The 26,716-nt window shown below is 35.8% G+C and overlaps 1 protein-coding gene across 4 annotated transcripts in view; it reads left to right on the top strand.

Moving 5' to 3' along the window:
- LOC121325569 (myoferlin-like) overlaps nt 1-26,716 on the top strand; it is a 61,457-nt gene that overhangs the window by 5,031 nt on the left and 29,710 nt on the right. For 3 of the 4 annotated variants that reach the window (XM_041268262.1, XM_041268261.1, XM_041268260.1), the window contains exons 4-17: nt 11,144-11,252; nt 11,875-11,974; nt 16,397-16,554; nt 16,719-16,847; nt 17,874-17,936; nt 18,345-18,395; nt 19,212-19,242; nt 19,941-20,056; nt 21,801-21,927; nt 22,469-22,572; nt 23,354-23,422; nt 23,706-23,749; nt 24,203-24,285; nt 25,476-25,514. In XM_041268262.1, the coding sequence (XP_041124196.1) occupies nt 11,144-11,252; nt 11,875-11,974; nt 16,397-16,554; nt 16,719-16,847; nt 17,874-17,936; nt 18,345-18,395; nt 19,212-19,242; nt 19,941-20,056; nt 21,801-21,927; nt 22,469-22,572; nt 23,354-23,422; nt 23,706-23,749; nt 24,203-24,285; nt 25,476-25,514 (1,223 nt within the window). The remainder of the gene's footprint in view (nt 1-11,143; nt 11,253-11,874; nt 11,975-16,396; nt 16,555-16,718; nt 16,848-17,873; nt 17,937-18,344; nt 18,396-19,211; nt 19,243-19,940; nt 20,057-21,800; nt 21,928-22,468; nt 22,573-23,353; nt 23,423-23,705; nt 23,750-24,202; nt 24,286-25,475; nt 25,515-26,716) is intronic. The other variant, XM_041268263.1, reaches the window with a different exon arrangement.

The following is a 26,716-nucleotide window of genomic DNA, read 5'->3' as shown; positions in this document are numbered from 1 at the left end:
AGAGGCGGAACGAATCGGGTGGTAAAGGAACGTAACATTAAAGTAAATCTAAAACAATTGCTAAGCATGCTGGGTATGCACGATACTTGTTTTGTTCCATCTCTTTGTTTGTTTTGGCCAATGCGCCATTTGCTTTTGTTGTGTTTGAACTGTTTGTTTATATAATAAAACGCTGAGTGCCTATAGTGTCTCAGTTTGCCCCGCTATTATTTGTGGTTTCTGTTTGTGGTCTGCTGTCACCCCACCAAAGCCATCCTGTTCACATAGGTTCATTAGATTTCTCAAGTAGTTTCAATAAATTGCAGCATTCTAGTTTTATATATTTGCTTCCGGCAGCACCTGTTGGGAATTTGGTAGGATGTTCAGTCAGGATATGCCTTCACAGTTGCTACACCCATTAAAGTGCGTCCTATAACCTGCTCTGCAGTGTTTTAGATAGAGAAGCATTCTGTCTGATGTCAACTGTGCAGAATGTGTTTTGGTAGGTAGAGGTGATTCTAAAGGCTGAGTTTGCAAGGCGACTGAAGGCTGGGGAATATAATAAAATCCCCCACGTATTTGCAAGTGAGCCCCATTTTAATCCTATCTTGCAGAAATTAGGTAGATTTAACAAGAAAAATCTGAATTCCTTCCATAACACGGCCAGTAGATTTGAAGGTCTTGTTCTGGAGGGAATAAAGGATTAGTCTTCAATGGATAGCCCATTGTCACAAAAATGTGTGCTACATATCTCAGATGTTTAAATTATGTATGTCTAATTCCTGTATTGTAAATTAAATGTCCGCTAAAACTAAGTTCCTTGTTTTTTTTTTATTTTATTTTTTTTAGTGCAAAGTGTTTTGTTTACCAGGGGAAAATAATTTTGACTTTCTACCCAGATTAAAATGAACAGTATAGTCTTAGATAAATACGCCTGATGTGAATTCACTAGAACAGAGAAGTGTTGCCCTTTGAAGTAAAAAGTTATGGACCTCTCTTGATAATGCTGCATAAGTGCACAATTTTATGAGCCCCAATATCCAGCCCAGTTAGTAAACATACTCTACATAAGTACTGTACAAAGATCTTGATTAAAAAACAAATGCCTATAGTAAATTCTTCAGTGACATTTCAACAAATCCCTTTGTAATAGTCATTTGGGTAAGTGAGAGTCTTCGTAGCCTTTTCTTACATTTGCATTGCAGCTTGGCATAGCATTTTTATTGTTTGTAGTCCACATGCCTGAAGGTACATGGTGACAGTAAAATGTAGCAAGGACCCCTGAGGAGTTATAATGTCACACAATGCATTCTAATGTATTTGATTAAAGGATAGCAAACCAAGGTTTTAAAATGAATTTCCAATAACTGGAGCAACACTAGAACTGGCCCTGTCTTTCTTCTGTTGAATATATTTTGTTTAAGTACTATGACGTAGATCAAAACAAATCAAACTGTTGCTGAACCTGACTCGTTTGCTGTGCAGCATGTCACATGCCCCAGCTCCAATGGGAGTAGACATGCACAGCACAGGAAAAAAGCTTCAGCAACTTTTACATTTCATAGTGTCAACTGAAGTTTGGTAATATTGTTAGTGCTAATAAGAGAAAAGAAAAAGGGATTTTAGAACCCTGATTGGGATGTCTTTGAGTCAAACAATAACAAGAGCCTTTCTGACATAAAGACTCTCACTCTCACGTGCATGTGTATGGGGACAGAACATTTAAAAAATAAACTAAATAAATCACAGTCATATGCTCACTTTAAACAAAATAAATGAAATGAATGAAATAAATAGAAGCCTGACTTCTATTATATGCAAACTTATGGAAACTATAATAAGATCCAAAATGGAAAATGACCTATATGGTAACAGGGTCCTGGGAGACAGTCAACATGGTTTTAGGAAAGGGAGATCATGTCTAACTAACTTGCTTGATTTTTTTGAGGATGCATCATTGATAATGGATAATTGCAAAGCATATGACATGGTTTATTTAGATTTCCAGAAAGCTTTTGACAAAGTCCTGCACAAAAGATTAATTCTCAAACTGAACGCAGTTGGGATTCAAGAAAACACATGTACATGGATTAGGGAGTGGTTAACATGTAGAAAACAGAAAGTACTGATTAGAGGAAAAACCTCAGAATGGAGTGTGGTAACCAGTGGTGTACCACAGGGATCAGTATTAGGTCCTCTGCTATTCCTAATCTACATTAATGATTTAGATTCTGGTATAGTAAGCAAACTTGTTAAATTTGCAGACGACACAAAAGTAGGAGGAGTGGGAAACACTGTTGCAGCAGCAAAGGTCATTCAAAATGATCTAGACAAGATTCAGAACTGGGCAGACACATGGCAAATGACATTTAATAGAGAAAAGTGTAAGGTACTGCACACAGGAAATAAAAATGTACATTATAAATATCATATGGGAGATACTGAAATTGGAGAAGGAATCTATGAAAAAGACCTAGGAGTTTTTGTTGACTCAGAAATGTCTTCATCTAGACAATGTCGGGAAGCTATAAAAAAGGCTAACAAGATGCTCGGATACATTGTGAAAAGTGTTGAATTTAAATCAAGGGAAGTAATGTTAAAACTGTACAATGCACTAGTAAGACCTCATCTTGAATATTGTGTGCAGTTCTGGTCACCTCGCTATAAAAAAGATATTGCTGCTCTAGAAAGAGTGCAAAGAAGAGCGACCAGAATTATTCCAGGCTTAAAAGGCATGTCAAATGCAGACAGGCTAAAAGAATTGAATCTGTTCAGTCTTGAACAAAGAAGACTACGTGGCGACCTAATTCAAGCATTCAAAATTCTAAAAGGTATTGACAGTGTCGACACAAGGGACTTTTTCAGCCTGAAAAAAGAAACAAGGACCAGGGGTCACAAATGGAGATTAGACAAAGGGGCATTCAGAACAGAAAATAGGAGGCACTTTTTTACACAGAGAATTGTGAGGGTCTGGAATCAACTCCCCAGTAATGTTGTTGAAGCTGACACCCTGGGATCCTTCAAGAAGCTGCTTGATGAGATTTTGGGATCAATAAGCTACTAACAACCAAACGAGCAAGATGGGCCGAATGGCCTCCTCTCGTTTGTAAACTTTCTTATGTTCTTATGTTCTTAAATTAGCCCACAATTGTCTTTCCCTCTTATGCTTTGGTGTCTGTTTTATAGAATGTTGCAGCTACAAAGGACTATTAAGTAAACTGAGAACATGAAACTAACAGTGTAGCTTTCGGAAACATTGGAGTATTAACACAGGCTAGAGAGTCAGAAGAGATAAGGTTACATTTTTTTTTTTTTTGAAATGGTTGTGGTTTTCCAAGAAACCTATGGGATTAATCAGGAAAGAGAATAATATTCAGGGGCTTTTACAGTTTTGTTTCAGGACAAATCATGTTTCTGAAAAGTAAGAAACATCAGTGTTTGTGTGAAAGTAACCAAATTTTTGTATTTCTGTTTAAAGACAATAAATGAAAGAGGCCGTTTTTCAAACAGTTTAATAGAAGTCTATGTTTTTCATTTCACTGCAGTGCTGAGCTCACACAGTTCAGTGCCAACAGCATTATAAGAGTGTGCTCTGCAGACATATCAAAAGGGCTGCGCTTTACACAGTGTCTTCCTTTAGGAAGGGCAGGGGTTAATGAGCATTCCATTGAGTAACACTAAGAAAAACCCACTCAAATTGTCTGTAGGAGGAAAATCTCTGTAATCGCAGACATTTCTCCAGGGTCTGTGGGCGGTTTGTTGCCCAGCAGTAGCTGGAAAGTGAAACCGGGAACGCCTGTTTCCACTCAGTGTAGAAAGATGAGAAGTTTGAGAAACCACTGTTTGTGTGTGTGTGTGTGTGTGTGTGTGTGTGTGTGTGTGTGTGTGTGTGTGTGTGTGTGGTAGTTCCCAGCTTCAAACAAAGCAGTGAATGTGATGAGTGATATACAGTTTCACTAACGACTAGATTAAATACAACAATTCTTTTTTTTTTCTGGGGTATGGATACCAAGTTGTTTTTATCTGTCATTTTCCAAGGTTACCCACACTTTGTATCATCTGTTTAGCAAGCACACCCCTCCTACTGAAGCAATGGGATATTTTGATTATTTAAGAAACTGGAATTTAACTTATCTTCAGATACGGAGGCAATATGCTTTCTCACTTCAGACATAATCGTGCTTGCCCTGGAACAAACCACCCTGACATTTTGTTAGATAGCTGACAATTACTAAATGCAAAAGTTTTATGCAGTCTGTGGTTATAGCTAAGATTAACGGGCTTCTATTAATTCAGTGTTCTGGTTTTACTCATTTAAAAATGTATTTATTGAAATACTATTTTACAGGTTATGTTGAGACTGTCACTGAAAAATTACATTACACCCAATTTCGTCATTGTGTCCATTGTTATTTTATCAATGTTAGTTGTAAGCATCAAGCTTGCCACCTGTATACTGTAGTTGAATTTGGTCATACTGTGGATAAGGTCGACTTTCCTCACACCTGGCACATTTCAGTATAAATAGCATATAAATGTGGAACGGGCTCCGTTCTTAGTCAGGGTTTACAGCCACTCTGAATGGCCTCATTCTCAGGGGACTCCAAGGGAAGTGAGGGGAGGTGCTCCCACACATCTGCCTCCTCACTTAAATACTGTAGTGTGCCAACCATGAAAATAATGTGAGCTTCAATCTCATTCCTGCAGCTCTTCTGTCCTCTGTCTGCACCTATCGGGGCTGGCTGTAATAGCAAAGGGTGTGGCCACAGAAGCTGCCACTGCGCCTAGTCCTGGGTTTTCACAAAGCACATTAATAGGCAAGGTTACAATATCTTCACAGCAGGGAATATTTATTGACTCCCTTCCTATGACTGGAAAATCTATTTTGCCAATATTGAAGATTATAAACCAAGTACTGTAAATTACATTAAATACAATTTACATGTCTTAGATAAACAATCTTTTAATAAACAATCATTCAGATAGTTTAGATGCAGTCTTGGGGTCCTCAAGGCTTAATATAATTTCTTTGGGCCTCGGCCTGTGACTGTTGATCTCAAGTATCTGGCCTCAAATGTCCTTGGACCAAGGACCCGACGTTTTAATCCGGTCACATAAAATTCCTTATACTGACAACTAATTATTTATATTATATATATTATATATATATATATATATAGCATATATATATATATATATATATATATATATATTATAAATTTTTTAGCCAGATTTCTTTTAGCATTTTCAAATTGTACACTCAAAGGGCAAGGATATTTTTCGAAACAAATCTTTTTTTTTTTTTACTTAGACAAATAGCTGCTTATTATTCTGCTGTCACACAGAGTTCAAGACCGGCAAGTTACAGCTGTTAAAAAATATGTGACAAAGTGAGGATAATTGACAAACAGCTATTTAGAAACAGGAGATTGTATTTCAATTCCAGTTATGCACAATGTATTTTAAAAGATTTTATGCATGTGATCTCATGCTGCCGAGCAGTAAGGTTTATTTCAGTTGTACTTCCCAATTTTTGGTCACGTAGTATTCTGTGGTTTTCTGATAGGGTAGAATTGTGCAATTTACTGTACATATCTATTACAGAACGGGAACTAAAAATGGCTGGATGAATTAGTGGCTGATTGAAAAGTACAGGCTGTTACAGATTGCAAGGCTCTTGGTCATATGTGCATTTAAATATTATTAATATTGTTAATAAAATATCACAGTTTCACTTTTTTGGTTTTACTTCTTAATTTTAAGTTTAGGTTTTATGTCCTATTGTAAGTGACTCTGTATATAATGCACAGTTCACAGCCTACCTCTGTAAAGCGCTTTGTGATGGTGGTCCACTATGAAAGGCGCTATATGAAAATAAAGATATTATTATTATTATTATTATTATTATTATTATTATTATTATTATTATTATTATCATTATGTGGTATCAGCCAATGAAAGGAATGGCTAGTTGAAAAAATAGCACAGGCTGTAGCATAGTGCATAGAATGTGCTTGGTATGTAGATTTAGTACATGGATTTTTCATGTGTGAGTATTCTTTCAAAATTCTGATGACACTACAAATACAAAGATGAATGTAGCTCTGTATTATAGTGGATAAATTTGCACCTCTATCCTTTCAGGATAAGCCATCACTAGTACTATAACATGCTTGAAGAAATCAGAGAATTGGCCTGGTGTGGTGGGTATTGGTTGACCAAATCAATCCCTTAAAAGTACAATTAAAACCCTATCAATTTACCAAGTTGAGGATCATGTATAGTCAGAAAACGTTGTATTGCTTCGGAGTGACCAGGCAGGCATCGGTATACTTTTCAATCACAATCCTGCAGTTGACATTAAACAGGGTCCAATCACATTGTGAGTTACAATAGGAAGTCTGCCAGTAGCATGGTAATTCTGCACCAGACAATCTGCCTACAGTAATAAAGTGACGCCTGACTCACTGTGAAAGGGAGGAGCCTCTGGATGTTGGCTTACCCCTAGCTAGAGCAAGAGTTAGTGAAGTATTGAACAACAATATTAAGCCCTTGACAAAACTAAGAATTAAACAGTGACAGATATTAATACTGCTGCACTACAAATGATAATGCTGATGTTTTTTTAACCTCGTTCCCCTGTATTTTTGTGATTTGTACAATGATTGTATTTACACATCCTCTAAGGAGCAATCATATAGGGACATGGGATGTTTCGATCAAAGATGCCACTTTCGCTTTTAAAGGTTTACTTCAATAAAACATATACTGTATACAGTAGCTTGGTGAAACAGAGAAGTATGATGAGGCACAGTATAAGCAATGGGAAACCATAGAAAACTGTACAGTGAGTATTACTGTGGTTTCAGTTGTTGCAACCTTTTGGTCTCCTGAAGCTGTTTTATTATTATTATTATTATTATTATTATTATTATTATTATTATTATTATTATTATTATTTTTTTATTAAATTCTTAAGAAGTTCGATCAAGCTAGTTCGATCTCATTACTAAAAAAAAAAAACAAACAAACAAACAAACAAAAAAACCTATTTGGCGCCAAGCCAAGTCTTTGAAATGATCTTTGTTAGTCAGTCAAAAAATATGATCATGGAACTCATGGAGAATATGCTTAGAAAAAACACAGTCAGAGATGTAGTGATGTTTTCCAATCAGATAGACAGAGGCATCCAGAACTTGTTAATGAAAAACCCATGTAAGGATTCTCCATGTAAAGGTAAGCAAAGTAAATGCAAACTTGTTATATAAAATATAAAATACATGTTTGGTGCTGGGAGTCAAAGATAATAATTTAAGTTGTTTGATACCCTCTGTTTATCTTTAGATTTGGGTTTTCTTTTTCTCCAATGGATTATAATTAGTTGAGATAATAAAGATGACTGGCGTACTTTGTTTAAGTACAATGCATTATGGAGACACCTTCTGGAAAGGTGATCTATAATTCTATTATCTTGTTGCTAATGGTTCTGCTAAGGTTTCTTTTGAAAACATTATATCGGTATCCCAAAGCGTAGTGCCATTTTGAGATCAAGAACTGTTACTCACAGTTGAAGAAAACAATTGGTGGAGAATGACAGCAGAACTTTTGAACCTTGTGAGTAGCTGGGAGTGAGACCACCTGTAGGAACACAGTGCACAGAACTGTTCTTTTGCTACTGTGGAAAGTACAGTGAGTCACTACATTGTTGAGCTGTGTTAATTACAGTGCAGGTTGTCATGGTGCTGTGAATATATCTGTAGGAACAACAGAACACATTTGCAGTGGTCTGCTTGAAGGAGCCTTTAGCAATGACTTCCATCCCACATTTCCCCAAAATACTCAAGTGATCTTAAAATGTTCATTATTTATCACATGATTGTCAATGCTGTTGTTTAGGCAAAAAAAAATGACAAAGCTGTGGGTATCTAGAATGCACCGTGGTTTGGCATATTAATTTCCAGTTTATTACAAGACATTGGTAATTTTACTTTGATATTTAAACAATTTAAATTATACATAACAATTGAAATTATTAACTTTAAGCCAGACTTTAATTCCCTTTTCATTATATCAAAAAGTATTTTCAAAGTTAAAAGGACAACAGTATGTTCACCATTGATGGGTCCATTTTTGTGACTCATTCCAAATTGTGTGGGCTTTTCTTCTATTGGGCTCTGTGCACTCGCTCTACCTGCATGCAAATGAACATGCTTGTTGATTGAGAGGGCTAAACAGCACTGGCTCTTCCAATCCATTTTACTTATTATTAATTGGTATAACTGGTTAGAAAAAAGAATGCAATGGAATAGAATGGAAGAGCCATAGTTCCATACCCCTAATCTAATGAACTAAGTAGGATTCAAAATACATTGGAGCAAAAAAATCTATATAAACAATGTTATCTCAACTAATATTTGCATAAGAATGAAACATTTGACTACGGCAGGACTCTTTCATTATCTAACAACTATGAGTTGCCAGAGCAGGTAACACATTTTAACTGGCCCAATAGATGACTGGTATACAGTTGTTTTAAGGCAAGTGGTCATTTGCTGAACAGTGCCATTCTGCTAGCATTTTCAGCTCTTTTTAAGGCTGAACACAATTAGCGCAGTCTCTTAACTATGACTCTCTGACAACAGGGTTATGATGAGGAACCAAAGCTGGACATGAAAAACTGTACAGTAAAAACAATGAGGTTTAAATGTTAGAAAATGCTATCAAAGAAAATGCACTGGCCAAATCTCCATAACCCAAAACCAACCTCATTGCCTGCTACAGAGGCTCTGTGATGAACCACACACACCGGGCTGCCTAATATAAATACCGTATAAGAGCAAGGGCTGTAAAATGAAAGCTTCTTAGGAAATATACATTTTAAACCATCAATGAAAGTAACCCTGGAGAGGAAAAGTATTCTGCTCCAGCCTCCAGATATCCAGTGCCCGCCTTGGCCCTTCTTCCTCACTTTTACCAATTTAATTTACACTGTGCAGAGGATTTTTTGTCAGGTTGTTTATTAAAATAGTTATAATTTAATTTCTTGACTGTTTCATATGTAATGTGTGACTGTCAGTTTGAGCTGTCTTTCATATTGAATGGCAGATATCAATCTGGGGAACAATGCAATAGCAATATAAACAGACACATACAGCAGAAGTGTTTGGTTCTCAACTCAAGTCCAGAATTTTCCTTAAACGTAATGTTTTTTTTTTTCTTTTTAATGCTTTATACTATAGGCTTATGTGTGTTGCTGCACACATAACTACCTCATGTTAGCCAAAGTTTCAGATATGATCAATGGGTGCTGTTTATTCAACTGAAATTTTTTAATTGGTTGAAGCAAAAGGCACACTTCAGTGAGGAGCTACTTTGAACTATTAAAACTAGAAAGGCACAACTCAAGACAATAACTAAACTGCTGCTTACACTAAGTTATTTTTTTATAGTGTTATACCCTTACAACTATTTTATTCCTCCAGGGACATTCACTTTTAATTAATTGACACTTATAAAAAATAAAAATAGATGTTGGACTGAGATTTCGGGGGTTTTGAAGTTAATATTTTTCTGGTGCATGAGAGTGTGTTAATAATTAAAGGAAGGAAATTCTGGCTCAATAATGGAATTGCAGTTGAAAATATTCCATTGTTCAGTTTTTTAGTGCAATGTACATTACTCAAGTTACCAGTGAATGATGACATATTACTTATAAGTCACAAGGGGATAGGGCACACACACACACACACACACACACACACACGTATATAGCCCTTTTAAAGTCAAATATTGCAGTAACAAGAATTAATATTTGACAAGATTTAAGGAGTTTAAATCCAGAGTAGCAATCATTCAGTTCAGAACTTTTTTCCTACCATGTCTTTCATTATTAAATGAAATCAATGAAAACAATTAAATAAAAGGTCAAACAAAAACTGTTCAGGCTGGGCAGAGCCTTCACTGAACTTTGTAACACAAAACAAATTTAGCAACACAGAAACACACACACACACACGTTGGATATGTAGCCTGCATGTGGGTCCGGTTTATTTTTGCTTAATAAACCTATTTTTTATGCAGCTTGCATAATCGGAAATCAAATGTTTTGTTGCGGCTGAATGCACCACCTGCGAGCCACCCAGGCATTGCCTTTCTTCTGGATGTCAATTTGCAATCACACAATAATGGATACTGCTGCACCTCATAAATTAACTTTTCGTCGTCTATGGTTAGGTTAACTTGTTTTGAGGCATGACATCTTTTAAGGCGTGTGTTAGACGTGGTCAAGGGTGTTAACCTTGCTTCTGATAGGCTGGTGTAGATACTGCTAGTTGACTGAGGTGACTTCTACATTATTCACTCACGTCACTCACGTTGTGTGGATATGGCTTAAGAGTAAACAGTTATCACCTAAACATTCCATCTGTGCGGTTCGTTGCCTCAGGGCTGCACAGCTTCATTATGCGAAGAAGTTGTAAAAAAATCCCAAATAAGATAACCCACTCCTCAGAAAGATTATGTTGCCGGAGTGGTATTTCTAGAAACTTTCGAGTTAAACCATAAAAGGGCGGAGAATACTAAGATTAGAGCCTTTTTATGTATCAATTACCCCTGTTTTTAAAGTCATTTCAAGTTAAAAACATTTTCACGTTGAGCGTGTCAACACTGACATAATCGCTATGCAGTTTGTAGATAAACATATTTGTTGTTTTTATTGGCATTTTACATGAATAAATAAACCCTCTGCAACAAAAGTGTATTGCAAACAAAATTAATCATTTTTGTAAGTGGGCCAAGTATAAATACTTCAAGTAAGATTTAATATCTGTGAAGTCTGTATAAACTTGCACTGTGTTATCTAGTGGTTTATTGATGGCTATCTGTTTAAATACAAAGGCAGGGTAACTGACTGATGTAAGATGTGTGATTTCTTGATAGATTTATTGTACCAAAGGAATAAAGGAAACCTGTTGCTATTGAAACTAATGTAGTAGTAGCTGAAATGCTGAGGAAAAATGGAACAAACAACTTGGATGGCATTGGGTTAGAAGCCAATGAAAAGACTTGAGTGAACATACCCCATTGTGGCATTTGAAATAAGAGTGCAGCATCCACAGCAACCAGCATTTGGCACACATTCTAACTTAACGCTTTATAATTTTAGGTTTATTGGTTCCACAAAAATCTTCCTAAAGGATTTAGCAAGTGGTCAAGTGAAGACCCTTCCTTCCAAGAATTTGGCTCTCCTGAATGAAAAAAGTCAACCAATTGGAGTAAGTTTAACGGTTGCATTCTATTTCTCCATGTACATTTATTGACAAGGTGCATAATATATTATTATATTAGTTATCATTTTTTAAATTGGACAAGCAGTGTAATAATTTGCATAAGAGTAATACTTGAGTCAATATGAAATCAACTCAATACTACAGGCCCTATGACAGTATTATGCTGTGTGTACTCCACATGATCTGTCTCAGTATTATTTCAACATCAAATGGCTATTACTGTAGTTCTACCTTTTCTAGCATGACAAATGTAATAACCTCATATTTTCCTTTTACTCTTAAATTTACATTTATTTTCAATAGGCCTACCTTAAACCGATATGTATAACTTGAATTAAGGGGTATTTTTTAACTTGAGGGCACAATAATTTATCATGTCCCCACAGGTTGAAAATTAAATTGGATTATTTTTCACGATATTTATTAATTGAATGTGCAGTTAAAAATAAAAGTAATAATGTTATTTCCAATCTGCAATGATTGCTTTTCGTTTCTCTGTTTACTGTTTCTTTAGGTTGTTGTCAAATTTTAACATCATTAACTGCACAATTTGCACTACAACTACCGTTTGTTTAAACCTAAGTAACAAATAACCTTATATTTTCAGGGAACAATTGACCTTGTAATTGCGTATGAACCACCGCCATCTGCTGCTCTTCCTAATCCAAATGACCCGTCAGGCAACTCTCAGGATGTTGGAGGTACAGGTAAATTAAACGTGTATTTGCAAGTTTCATATAGCGGTATATTCGGACGAGTATTTTTGAGTGGATGCTACTCGCTCACCTTTATCATTGAAACAAATCCAAGATTTAAAGAAAGTGTAAAATTGTACCATAACGAAATGAACATTGATACCGGTAAGCAAAGGGTTTTTGTTTTTGTTATTTGTTTATTGAAACGTCACAGGTATAGTTGAGCAATGTATTTAAAGGCGAAAAGGTACTTTTTGTGTAGGTCTGCAGTGTCTGTTTTTGGATGTATTTTATTTATCATAGTAATGCATTGGCTTTGTGTGTGTGTGTGTGTGTGTGTGTGTTTTTCTCAAGCGAGCAACTGAATGATCCTCAAATCAGATCGTAAGCAACACGATTTAAAGGGTTTTGTTGTTGTTGTAAATGCACAAGTGGTTGTGGAAGATTGTAGGCTATTCGTTTTGTTTTAAAGGCCATTTTAAATTATAAATGTACCGAAGCTTCAGGTTAGCGAAGTTAGCAAACTGTTACTCCAGTCCACTTCAATCCAGCTAACTAGTCTACCCTGCAGTTTGTTATTCGTTTTTCCAGCTTCCTATATGGTTTTCCAGCTGGTCAGGAAGTAGGTCAAAAAAATTATTTTTTAAAATAAAAAATTAATAGCAATCTGGAAAAACAAATTGTGAACTGCGAACAGAAGGTTGGAATAACGAACTGCGAACCGCAAGCTAGAATAGCGAACTATGAACCGCATGCAATTTCACTAACCTCAAAGCTTCATGTCTGTTGTATAAAGCTAACATTTCATTGTATCAGAATAATAGACAAAGTAGCATACAAAAAATAAATAAATAAAACCTCCAAGAGCTTTAACACACAGCATTGTAAATATTTTTGTTATCTTTACCTTTTCTTTTACAACATTGTATGTGTTTATTTGCGCAGTTTTAAGCTTGTAAAACAGGGTACACAATTAGTATGTTTCTTATTCTCTTTACAGTGCATTCTCGAGTGAAATTTGATAAGGGACCTTAAAGTGCCAGTCTGGCCTCTACTCACAGTTTCTGTACAGAGCATGTTATTATGCCAACATAGTCTAACAGGAACAGTTAATATGTTGCAATTTATTATTATTTATTATTATTATTATTATTATGCATTATTTAGATTTTTTTAAAGCTATTCAGTCAAGCCTCACCTCTTTTATTTTAATAATGCTGATCTGCTGGAATTAAGCCAAGCATTTCTGAAGAACACACAGGTGCAATTTCAGTTAGTTGGAGATGAGACCACCATGGACAACACTGATGTGACATTTCTAATCTATATGCCTTTTCTATAACCATTTCCATATAAATTCTGTCTTGGATTGTCAGCAACCTGAATTCTGACCGTTTCTTCTGGAAAACCATTAATGTTTGCAATTTTCAGTACAGAAGCATTTGGAAACTAATAATCCCTTATTCAGAGTCTTGTCAGATCCACTGTTGCCCTTTTAAGTAATAATATTGAAGCAATATACTCTTACGATTATATAAAATAACTTGCTAAGACACATCAACTGTTTCTGCAACATTGTATTGCCCATATATGATAAATATGCACTCTCAGTTAGAATAATGCCATGTCGTGTCACTTTAATTCAGTTTTTGGAAAGAAACTATGGTATTGGCTTAGTCATTTTATAGGTTGCTTACAATTATTTGAGTTCATAGTTCCTTCAGAACAATATGTGCGAATATCTGAAAGTTGATTTTGGTACTGTAGCAAAGTGTTTAAACAGTGTTGTTTTCTAGGGCTGCTTATATTCAAAGTATGCCTGAATAATGTTTTCAATGTACAGAATACGTATTTATTTAAAAAGCAACACCACCAAGAAGTTGGAATAAGCAGCCATGCTGTTTAACTCGACTAAACATTAATTACAGTGATGACAGTTGAAGTATTAGGCTTCCTTTTCATAGCGGATATACTGCTGTGTGTGCTTAGCAAAGGAAAACTAGCTGCCTTTAGCTAAAACAATTAGCTGGGATGTTTTTGTCAACCCTTTCCAAGTATGACTCAATGCACACTCGGGCAAGGTTGACAGTGTGAAGCAGTGAGTCTGTAATGGGCTGCAAGTTTAAGATGAGGTTGGAACGAGACTTTTGTGAAGCATGCAGAGATGATACGTAGAATAGATACTCTAGGAAAAGCGTGGAAGCCAATATGTCTTGTGTTTGAACATGAAGGACAAAAAAGTTGCTCCTTATTGTTCAGATAAATGCATTAAATATATTGCAGACAAACTTGATGGTAGAAAAATAAACTGGAGCAAATACTGATCCTAAGTACATGGCACTATTGACAGTGGCACTGTCAATAGTACACAATACTGTTCTCTGTGTAGTCACACGTATGGAGAAGTTCTTTAGGGGTTCCTTTTCATCACTTTCACCTTGTATGATGATTGCAGCTGTTTGTATGTTAGTACACGGTTACAGTAAAACAGGTATTGCAGGAAAGGTGCTGGTTGGAGTTGGAGGGTGTGTCCCAGCCTTTGTGTGTTTAAGGAAACAGAACTCGAAGACCTCTGCCTGTGGCAGTCATTCATGCAGTTGCAGTGTGTTTCATGCAAGTGTACAGGGTGACCAGCCTGGTCTCTGTAAATCAGTTTGCAAATATAAATACGCATGTCCGTAATGGTCGTCCAATGCCATGACTGTAAGCAAAATTCTAGCTTATAAGTAACACGAAAAAGTAGCTCGCCACATCTAACACCCGCATATCTAACAATGTACTTTCAATAACTTTTGTTAAAGAATGTCCAAACCCAGTTTCTTCACAGCTACATAACAAAAATGTAAAAACACACATGCTGCATACATTCCAACAAACATACGAGGCACTGTAGACTCCTTTTCAAGTTTAACTGGATAAGTTAATGTCCTTTTCAAGTTTAACTGGATAAGTTAAACTTTAATGTAAAATATGAAAAACCCTCCCTCCTCCACAATCCCCTCTGCAGGATATGCATCCCCAGCCAGGGGCAATAGACCTGATGTTCTTGTTGCACAAGAGCAGCACTACATTCACCTGCAGAAGTCATTCAACAGCTTATTGTATATTCATTTTAGTTGTATTTATTTGCTATTAGCCCAACATAAAAGACCCAACTGTTACTATATAAAATACATCCTTATTATCCCAGTAGGACATAGTGAACTGTACTTGTCACACTAACATTTTACGTATGTCTAGAGATCCACGTGTCCAATTGTGATAAAACCTGATAAGGACATTCTCAAACACAAGTTTTTGAGTGTATCAGAATCCATGTGCATCATGCTTTACTTTCTACCTTGCAGGAAACCTGAAATATGTAGTCTGTATGTGGATTTTCAGGCCTGGTGATTGATTGTGGTATGAGTCATTCTGGCATTAGAATCTTAATGTTGCACAACATGCACCATGCCTCCCACACTTTCTTTTCTACATCTGTTGTATTTTACAGACAAATATTGGCTTGCAAAGATTTATTCCAACAATCCACATACTTGCCAATGATACAGTTTGCTAGTGCCAACCCATAAGTCAAATATGTACCCATTGGGAGTGTTGTTAGCATTAATAGACACATTGGCATACCACAAACCAGGACATTGTTTTTTTTTTTTTTTTTTTTTTTATCCTTCTTGAGGATATATTTACATAGAGGTGTCATAAGTAAGATGAGGCCTCTGGTTTGTCAGTAGAAACATGCTACTGTCCTTAGATAATGTGTTTTAGGTTAATAGTCCAAGTGATGAGCAGACATTCATTGTCTCTTCCTTGTAATAAATCCTGTTGTACTTTAGAAAACCCTGCTTGAGAATTTTAGTGTTTAATCAGGTCTCTTTTTTTTTCCCCTCAAAAGTTAGTTTTTGAGTACAGTTTAAATGTTAAGAATCTGCTGTTCTTCAGCAACAATCTATAACAGTTTTATTAACACCAAAGCTTATTATATTCATAAAATGCTTTGAAAATCATTCTTTAAGTAACTTACAAGTTAAAGCTCCTTAGACTTTGTGTGTAACCTTACCACCCCTGTACAATACTCAATTAAATTGTGCATAATGCACAAAAGAAATATGATTAACGCTGTCTGTGTAGCACTCGGAGTTTACCAAGTTTTAGTTAATATTTTCTCAGTTTAGTGGTATGAAAGGCTTCCCATCCACAGCACCCATTCAAATGGATTAAGTAGTATATAGGCAAATGTTAATTGAACAAAGCACTACAAAAACCACATGACCAGCTAGTTGGTGTAAATATAGAGCAACTGCTGAATCTGAGAAATCACTGTTTCTGTGAAAACAGTCCTTCAGAATGTGAATCGTTTTTAGTTATGAACACGACTGTTAAGCAGCATGTGTTGTGAATGCATCAATCGATTGTTCTGTGGGTCGCTTGCAGCTGGAGGTGGTGATGAAGGCGATGAAGAGTGTGTTGATGGTGGGGGAGGTGTTCCATCATCGCCCTCTGCTGGACAGCCCGGGAACCAGCTCCAGAAGAGGCTTGGAAGTAGCAAGAAAAACCGCAGAATCCTATCCAACAAACCACAGGATTTCCAGGTACTGTATGGCATGTAAATATTTTATTTGGTACAATGTAATATAGGAGTTAATTCCAGATTCTATGGGGATGTAAACAGTGCTGTACATCCTGGTACTTTTTATATTGGTTATAACTCTGTTTCTAACTATTGTAATTCTTTTTGGGGGGGTTTGTTTTTCAGATCCGTATTAGAGTCATTGAGGGTCGACAGTTACCTGGAAACAACATTAAGCCCGTAGTGAAGGTTAATGTCTGTGGTCAGACACACAGAACAAGGATTCGAAGGGGGAACAATCCCTTTTTTGATGAGGTAAAAAAAAATATATATATATTTTCATGTAATATTGTGTTGTTCATGATTTTTGCTTGGTCATTGTACCTGTAGTGGATTCTAAATAATTTCAGCTGCTGATACCCATGGTACTTTAACTATTATTTTAAGATACCCCAACACACTTGAATATGGAATTAAATAAGCTGAAACAATATGTTATTACAGACAGGTCTAGGTCTTTACCGGTATGCTGTCCACATTGATATTAAATCATGTTATACTGACAGTAGGATGGTTACCAACAGTAAATATTTCTCCTTGTAGTACAGTGGGCACCCTGCTCAAACTTCACAGACTATAACATGCAGTGCTTTCCTGTTACCTTTAGTGCTTTTTATTTTTGCTTTGGCTGTTTTCCGGTGCTCTGGGTTGGTACTGCATTGCATGCTGTACTCCTGTTTCTTTGTTCTTGTGTCTCACTGGTTACCCTTTTTCTGCTGTTCCTCTGTTTTCCTTTGTCTACTTGGAGAATAGGAAGCTGTGTTTGGTTGTATCTTATTATCTGTCTAATTTCCACCACTTCTTACTTGTCCACCCTCACTTCCTGCGAAGTCTTTGTTTCTACATCTACCTGCCACGTAAGTTTGTGACCCTCTAGCACGTTGACTAAAAGACCATACCCAGTTCAGTTTCTTGCAGGTTACGTTAATGCAGATTCTTCAAAATTCTTAGCCATTAGACTTTACCTTTGCAGTTTTTGGTTGTGTCTCAAAGAGCAACCTTGAGTCAGTGGTGCACAATAAAAAAAGAAGTAACCCTAACACTCGGATGATGGTACTCATTTTGAATTGCTAGGATTTCAGTTTTAAATGTTAAGTGGTAGTAAACTAAGCTGAAGTGTATACCTTCTAGTGAAGGATGAGTATAGGATGATAAATAATAATGTATCTGCTCTGGTTCAGATTCAAATATGCTTATGCTTGTCTGATATTCAATTTTAGTAATATAATTAATGTGTAAGAATGTCTCTGTACATATTGATCATTTTCCCCCTTTTCCTAGATTTTCTTCTACAATGTTAACATGTTGCCATCAGAGCTCTTTGATGAATACATAAGCATAAGGGTAAGGTATTTTTTTTTAAATAAAGCAGTAAAATACTGCATAACCTGTACATAATAGAATTTTATATGGAAATGCAATAAATATATACAGTCTGCTTATAATTGCGTAAGAAAAGCATAAGAAAAACATTGGTTTATTCTAATATCAGTACTTATATATATATATATATATATATATATATATATATATATATATATATATATATATATATATATATATATATATATATATATATATATGGGGCCAGAAATGTGGAATGTAAAATGTCTAAATGTTAAAGTAGTAGAAAATAATGAGTTTATTTAGTCTTCATTTTTTTCTAAATTGACTATAGGGAAACATAGATAATATTAGATGTGCTGATATATTATGTTATATATAATTTGGTATTTTTGTTTTCTACTTTAGGTATATGATGCATATTCTTTGAGAGCAGACAGCCTCATGGGGGAATTCAAGGTACTTTTTATAGTGTTCTTTTAAGTATTCTATTGTTAATGATACAGTGACTGTATTGCATTGCATTACTGCATGGGAGAAGTTGTATCCATTCACAACTTGGTATGACTCATCAGCTCTCAGGAAATTGCCAAATAGGCAGGGTGGGCAGTATAACCATGTCTAAAAAGGACCTGCAGTACATGTTCCTTTTCTCTGGAACGATGTAAAGGAGATGTCTGCCCATACTGCTTTTGCATGAAATCTCATTTGGGCTGATGAAGTCTATTTCCTCAAAACTACTCACCTACACTTGATCACAGTTGTTTACAAGAAGTTTTACACACTCAAAAGTCCCTGAAAGTCGCAGCTTTCATTTAAACCAAATGCTTTGTCTTTTGTTGTATTAGCATTTGCAAATGAATAATGAACGGGATGTTTTGAACAGCTTGTCCATGCGAGATATGAAAGAGTTTTTAATCATTTTAGTATAACAGTGATAAGTGTGTTATTTACCACAGTATGCTCTATGTTTACAGCTGGGTTATAGCAACAAGGTGCTCTTTGTACAAGCAGGGTATTGACCACAATATGTACAATGTTTCACAATGTACACATTATGATTAGAGTGTCTAATCTGTGTATTGTTTTGCTAATTGTTTGTAATCTGTGAGTCATGTGCTGTATAGGTGTGGTGTTATGGTGAAATGCTTGGGCTGAATGAGAAAAATGATCAGCTCTTAACTCCTTAAAGCTACCAGATAATGTTTGTGGTATGAGCCCTGTTTTCAACATTTGCTGTGTTAAGATTGAGATGTATTTGTTTTGTCCTTGCAGCTCGATGTTGGGTATGTCTATGATGAACCTGGTAGGTACTGGTATTTGCTAAAACAAACCCCCAAAAAACCTTTGCAACAATACGGGTTGATATTCATAAAAACATACAAATGACAGTTGTTAATATAAACCCATATTGTATTAATCTGTTTTATTTTCAAATTTTGGCACAGTAGAACAAAACTAAGTAAACACTAACACTAAATAATGCTTCATGGTACCTGATCATTTCCTGTTCTGTAGGTCACATGGTCTGATAGCAGTAAAACCATTGGTATAAAATTGAAGCAGCATTTTTAATTTGTAGTGTTCTATTTGAAATCTGCATTAAAATAAATAGGGATACTAGTGTTATGCAGTAAAAGGTGTATTTTTAGAACCTTAAGCATTCTCTTTGTCCACTATAGTTTTTTTTTTTTTGAATTTATAAATACCAAAGGTTTAATAGTGCCATTGTTTTTTGAGGGATTTGGAGATGAAACTTGTGTTCATTCTGCCCATGTCTTGCTTGCTATCACACCTATATAGTATTAGTTGTGCATGATTGAACCTACAATATACCAAGCAAAATACTTGCATTTTGTGTCAACCTATTGACTTTCACTTAAAAACATATTCACTGCTTACTCCATAGATTTCAGTCAACATATTTTTTTTTGTGTTTTTCTTCAAGCTGTGCATTTATCATGGTTTTCAGTTAGTACAAATATGTCTTGTTTTTCTTCCAAGGTCACACTGTTATGAGAAAGTGGCTGCTTCTCAATGACCCGGATGATTCCACCTCAGGAGCGAAAGGATACCTCAAAGTCAGCATGTTCGTCGTTGGGACTGGAGATGAGCCACCGGTAATGGGCTTCTCCACTTTGCCTTGTGTTTTTACACAACAAAACAAACAAAAAACAAAGTTTAATACACATCCACCAATATGTGAAATGTGAACTTTATAACAAGCTTTGAACTACACACATACAAAAAAAAACTGCAAGTAGTATAGTAAACACTGCAGGGGTTTGTGTTTCACAGACGCGCCATGCTCTGACCCGTTGTGTCATATATACCCTCTGTTGGGCGTTGTCTGTGACTCGCGTTCTACACGGCCTGTATCCTATATTGTATTTTCTGGTTTCTCTGAGAGTTATAAATCCAGTTTCCCTTCCCCCAAATGTAAATACAGTCTTTCAGCACACAGAACCACACCCTAAGAGGGCTATACAAATTAGTATACAAATGAAATGTGTTTTTAACTCGTATGCTCACATTGTTGTTCTTCCAGTACAAAAACACACCTACAGATTATACAAAGTAATTTATTGAATAAGAAATTAAGCCCATTTAAGCCCATTGCAACGATACAGTATATACTGAATACTGATAACATAGGACACAGCAATGATGGTTTAATGCATTCTTCTAAACACTACAGGGTGTTCTGTATACCTGGAACTGCAAGGTTGCAATAGAGCAGGTTGGGCTCCAACGACTCTTCTTTGGCATCAATTCAGTAACTGGGTGGAAAAAACAATTGCTTATATGTAGTTATTTTTTAGTGCATATGCACTCTGCTAGATTCAGTTGGAACATTAGCTGGTAGGATGCTTTGTAATACGCCACAAGTACGTGCTGTTGATGAAGATTCCTTTGAGCACTCGGCAATTCTTTTTCAGAATATATATAATTAGTAACTTACCAAGTCTATATTGGATTGTTGTGTGTGTAATTACTCTACTGTAAAGCTTAACCATATCAAATATGTATAGCTTTTTACCAGCGCCAGAGTCATTATTTGTAACTCATATAACCTTATACATATATTTTTGCTCCCAAAGGCAGATTGCTGTATCATCTATTTGCATTACACAATTAAAATCCAGAGATACAAGAACAACCATTACAACAAATTGGAACTTACTTGAATTCTATTAACATTTATCTGTTTTCTGGAGTATAGACTCATCTTCAGGATATGGGGCTTCTCCAGCATCTCAAGGTTCAGTTTGTGGTTGATAAATGTATTTTGTATATTCTCCAATGCCAAACCCTGAGAGTGTTGATTTCAGCTACAGAACAGCAGCTACCCCTTTCCTTAAGCTGTTAAACGATCAAATATTGAAAAAAAAAAAAAAAAAAAAAAAGGTTTAATACACACCCACCAATATATGAAATGTAAATTTTATAACAAGTTTTGAATTACACACATACAAAAAAAGTAGTGTAGTAAACACTGCAGCATACCACTGGGCCTGTGGGTCGACTTCTTGAATAAAAACAAGTGGTTTATGTGTAATCATTTGCCATTTCCTTTAAAATACAGTACTTTAGACATTTATGTGTTGAAAAGATTGTTTTATACTACAGATTAATGCTGGCAATTTTAGTAGTGTATGTAGCAAAGCATTTCCATAACTGTTTTATGTGCACTTAAATGTTTACCTCAGGGCAATGGATACCCAGCATAACAAATACTTTATGCCACATTAAAAAAAATGATCTGTTTTAATTCTGGATGCTAAACTGTCATGTGTATGCACTTGCCTTATTCCAATAAAGGGAAACTCACAATCCTTAACAAACTTGCATATGTTCAAATAGGTGGAGAACAGGGACACAGATGGAGACCAGGATGACATTGAAAGCAATCTACTGCTGCCTGCAGGGGTCTCGCTGCGATGGGTCACTTTCATGCTAAAGCTGTACAGAGCAGAGGATATTCCACAGAGTAAGTGCTAAGCTTTGCTGCATTTCCTGGTAATGTTCTATTTGTACGCTCTTAATCTAATTGTGTGCATTTCTACCCAGTTACTGGCTAGTAGGTTTTAGTTCTATATAGCTGGGGAAATAGTAATAGATATTAATTGCTCACAAATTCTTGGAACTTGGATCTACTTGATTGCATGTAAATCCATTTTGATTAAATTTTGAAGTCTGTTTTGTTTTAAGGCATTGTGCAAAGTTTCTCTGACATGTTTCTATGTGATTCTGATGGATCTAATTTTGTATTTACAGCAAGGGATGTATGTTACTAATATACATCTATACTTAGCATTTAGAGCAAGGTAAGACAACATTAGCTCTTCCAGACATTTCCATTGCAGTTCCTTTTAATTATGTAATTGGCACTGTTGATGACCAGTTAAATAATTAAAGACCTGGTTGGAAGTCTTGCAATTGAATGGATTGGATAAGCCAAGGTTGCCTGCTTTTGATGTTGAGCATAGTCATTGGCAAGCCATTATTTATTTATATTTTTATTTTTTCAGTGGACGATGCATTTGTGCAAAGTGTGAAGGAGATGTTTGGAGCTGAGAGTAACAAGAAGAACCTTGTAGATCCGTTTGTAGAAGTCTGCTTTGCAGGCAAAAAAGTAAGTGTGAGATTGCTGTTTGTAAATTCATATTTCAGACTAGACTGGGCGTTTTTTCTTCTAAGTTTTTTTTAAATCTTACTGACTGTCAATAAAAGGAGTTTGTCAGCACTAGGTTTGGACCCTTGGTTAACAAGCTAGATATGATTCTGAAGTTTGTCCCAGAATTCTGAAATTGTATTTTGGAATGATTCATTTCTCTGGTATCTGAAGAATCTCTTGTAGTGATAACGGGAAACCTGTAAAGAGATGCTTCAGCATCAACAATTTTAAACGGATTTGTCGTCTTCTATTTCCTAATATTTTGTTTCTTTCTTAATATCCTTTGTGTATTCTGTATGATACTCTTGATTTTTGACTTAGAAAATTGTTTTCCATGCATACTAATTTTTCTAGCTGAATTTTCTGAAGTGAGGTGGGGAAGCATATAAGTGTTTTACTGAAGCCCATAGGTGAAGCATTGTGAATGGAAGCCCGATAAGCTTCCCCACTTCACATCCCACTATTTGGCTTTAGAGGGCTGTTCACATCCATTTTGTGCTGGAATAGTAATATTGACATATAATGATCTAAGCGGAAACAGCCATATCAATTTAAATATGCAGAAAGACTGTTTTAGTAACCTAGTTGCTGACTATTCTGTGCTTCTGTCTGAACTAGTATGTCACCTGGACATGTTAGCTAGCATGGCGGAGCACAGTCATCCTTGGACAAAGTAACTTCAGCTTCATCAAAAGCCATTTGAAAACTGTTTTAAACAATGTTTCGCTTCTTGATGTAGATTTGCAGTAAGATAATAGAGAAGACTGCAAATCCAGATTGGAACCAAGTCATCAACCTACAGGTCAAGGTAAGGGAGGCTGCCCTCTTTCAAATGCATATGATTTAAAGATCTTCTAGGACAACCGTTTAGTGAATATAAAAATACTGTATTTAAATATCCTGATTTCCACATTTAAATTTAATTCAAACAAAAGTTCAGAAGGAAAAAGTAGTATTTGTCACTTCAAGCATGATTCAAAAGTTTTGCTCATAAATGTGTAATTTGTGGTGATTTTCAATCTGTGACGCTTGATGGGAAATACATTGTCAATACAGGTCATATAGTGTACATTTATCGCTCCTTTCTACAGTTTCCCTCGATGTGTGATAGAATACGACTGACTGTTTTTGACTGGTATGTTCACACTTTTCATGGCAGTGCTTTTTTTTTTTTTTAAATATATTTTTACTGTTGGATTATCTCGGTCTACGTAGACTGCATTATTTAATTCATGTCGTTATGCAGATTTGTTTTCTGGTGAAACTGACTGATGTAAGAATTCACATCCTCCAAACAAATTGTTAACACCTGATGAAATAATGTGCATAATCTAAAGTACTACCCATTTGAGACCTACAAAATTTGTAGATGTGCATGGTGGAGACATTTTAGTCCCTAGTCCTACTTAAATGTAAGTCTTCAGTTGTTTTATGCAACCTGCTTCACTCAAATTCCTTTAGGACAGCTTTCTAGTACTACAATCCCAGCCTCTCCCAGATGGACTGTGGCATGGTGAGCACCAGCAGCAGGAATAGCAGGGGATTGATGGTTTTTGGGAAATATAAGTTTGGTTGTGTTCTCATGTAGGGATCGATTGACAAGGAATGATGCTGTTGGAACAACATACTTAAATCTTTCCAAAATAGCATCATCCGGTGGGGAACTTGAAGGTAAGATCCTTTGGAGAAAGTGATACTGTTGGGTTTATATGCATATGATAATTTATTTTTTGTAATAATTATACATATATGCATGTTTTTATTCAAATTCATGTGCAACACATGGTAAACGGTAATTCAACATTCATCAAATTATCATTTTGAGCCATCATTTTAGGGCCGAAGTATATCAAATTGCGACAACTTCTATACATAGTAGTTTATAAATTGATCGCCTTATCAGAATGTTCTGGATGTCCTGCTGTCAATGTATAATGGGGTTAATGTTTCATAGGAGCGCCATGCTCTGACCCGTTGTGTCATATTCCTTCTGTTGGGTGTTGTCTGTGACTCAAGTTCCACACAGTCTGTACCCTGTATTGTATTTGCTGGTTTCTCTGAGTTATAAATCCAGTTTCCCTTCCCCCCCCAAATGTAAACACTCTTTCAGCACACAGAACCACACCCTAAGATGGCTATACAAATTAGTATACAAATGAAATTTGTTTTTTTAACTTGTATGCACACATCATTATTATTCTTCCAGTACAAAAACAAACCTACAGATTATACAAAGTAACTTATTGAAATATAAGAAATTAAGCCTATTCTAACAATACAGTATATACTGAATACTGACAACACTGGACACAGCAGTGGTGGCTTAGTGCATTTCTTCTAACACAGCAGGGTGTTCTGTATACCTGGAACTGCACGGTTGCAATAGAGCAGGTTGGGCTTCAAAGTCTCTTCTTTGCCATCAATTCAGTAACTGGGTGGAAAAAACAATTGCTGATATGTAGTCATTTTTAGTGCATATGCACTCTGCTAGATTCAATTGGAACATTAGCTGGTAGGATGCTTTGTAATACGTAGTACGTGCTGTTGATGAAGATTCCTTTGAGCACTCGGCAATTCTTTTTCAGAATATATATAATTAGTAACTCACTTTATGTAAAGTCTATATTGGATTGTTGTGTGTGTGTGTAATTATTCTACTGTAAAGCTTAACCATATCACATGTATAGCTTTTTACCAGCGCCAAAATCATTATTTGTAACTCATATACATATATTTTTGCTCCCAAAGGCAGATTGCTGTATCATCTATTTGCATTACACAATTAAAATCCAGAGATACAAGAACAACAAATTGGAACTTACTTGAATTCTATTAACATTTAACTGTTTTTTGGAGTATAGACTCATCTTCGGGATATGGGGCTTCTCCAGCATCTGAAGGTTCAATTTGTGGTTGCTAAATGTATTTTGTGTATTCTCCAATGCCAAACCCTGAGAGTGTTGATTTCAGCTGCAGAACAGCAATTTCCCCTTTCCGTAAGCTGTTTAAAAAAAAAGCTTAAGCTGTTAAACGATCAGATAATGAGGGTGAAAAACGCAATGACAACCTTAAACTAGAGGCAAGACAGGTAAATTTACACTGGTTGCAAGTCTGCCCCCTGGTGGCAACCAGTTGACTTTGCCATAAGCCGAGCACAAAGCCTAATTGTGAGAAATATTGGGGGGGAATGGCTGACTTCCATTGAGTTTTGTGTTACAGGGATTTTAAATTATTGCATTTAAACCACATATCCTTAAAATAAAAAACTGCAGCCTCTGAAATGGTTTTGGTATTGGAAAAATATCTATAACTGTTTGGATTTGCATGGCCTGTGCATGCCTTTCTATTTTTTTCAATGATTTGTTTAAACCTTTTCAGAGTTAAATGTTTACCTTATTAAAGAAAACAGTAATACAACTAATTGTCAGCCCACAATAAAAAGTGTCACACTGCATATTTTAACATCCCTCAAAAAACAGAAATAATTACATGTTTTATTCCAAAGATTAAACCATCTTATTGAGATCCTTAAGGTCAATATACAGGTGATATGGTAGTTTCTGTAGTCCATATGCATTTTCATAATAAAAAAAAAAAATCATGAATATAGTGAAACAAGGCACCTGAAGGGTTAAACAATGATTGAAAAAGTGTGGCTTGTTTTGCTTGCTCTGCAAGTTTCTTCACCCCTTTTGTATCTTCTTGTCTTTTGAGATATGTAGAAGCTTTAGGTAGGTTACAGGAGTTCTTAAAAAGCTAACTTTGACAGATTGTCTTCCCCCTGTTATAGCATGGGGTCTAAAATACACAAAGCAATAAAACTGAAGTCTGTAACTCCTATCCTAAAGTTCACATGCTGTTTGAGCTTGTCTACTTTGCTACTGTTTTCTTGTTAGCTTCTTATGTGCTATCATGATAATAAGAATGTCAAAGGTAAGTGCCTCTGTCTTTATTCTAGATTTCCGTGGTGTTTTTATCATGGCAATGTCTATTGCCGTGTTGACTCTGGAACAACATGTTGCCCTGATTCTAGTGAAACACTACCCTATTCCAGTGTCGGGTCTACAATCCTGACAGTGTGATTCAACCTATGGGGTTTCAA

Source organism: Polyodon spathula, chromosome 13, assembly GCF_017654505.1.
Source record: "Polyodon spathula isolate WHYD16114869_AA chromosome 13, ASM1765450v1, whole genome shotgun sequence".
Taxonomy (NCBI): Eukaryota; Metazoa; Chordata; class Actinopteri; order Acipenseriformes; family Polyodontidae; genus Polyodon; species Polyodon spathula.
Note: the sequence above shows the minus strand (reverse complement) of the source record. Positions and strands in the feature narration are given on the sequence as shown.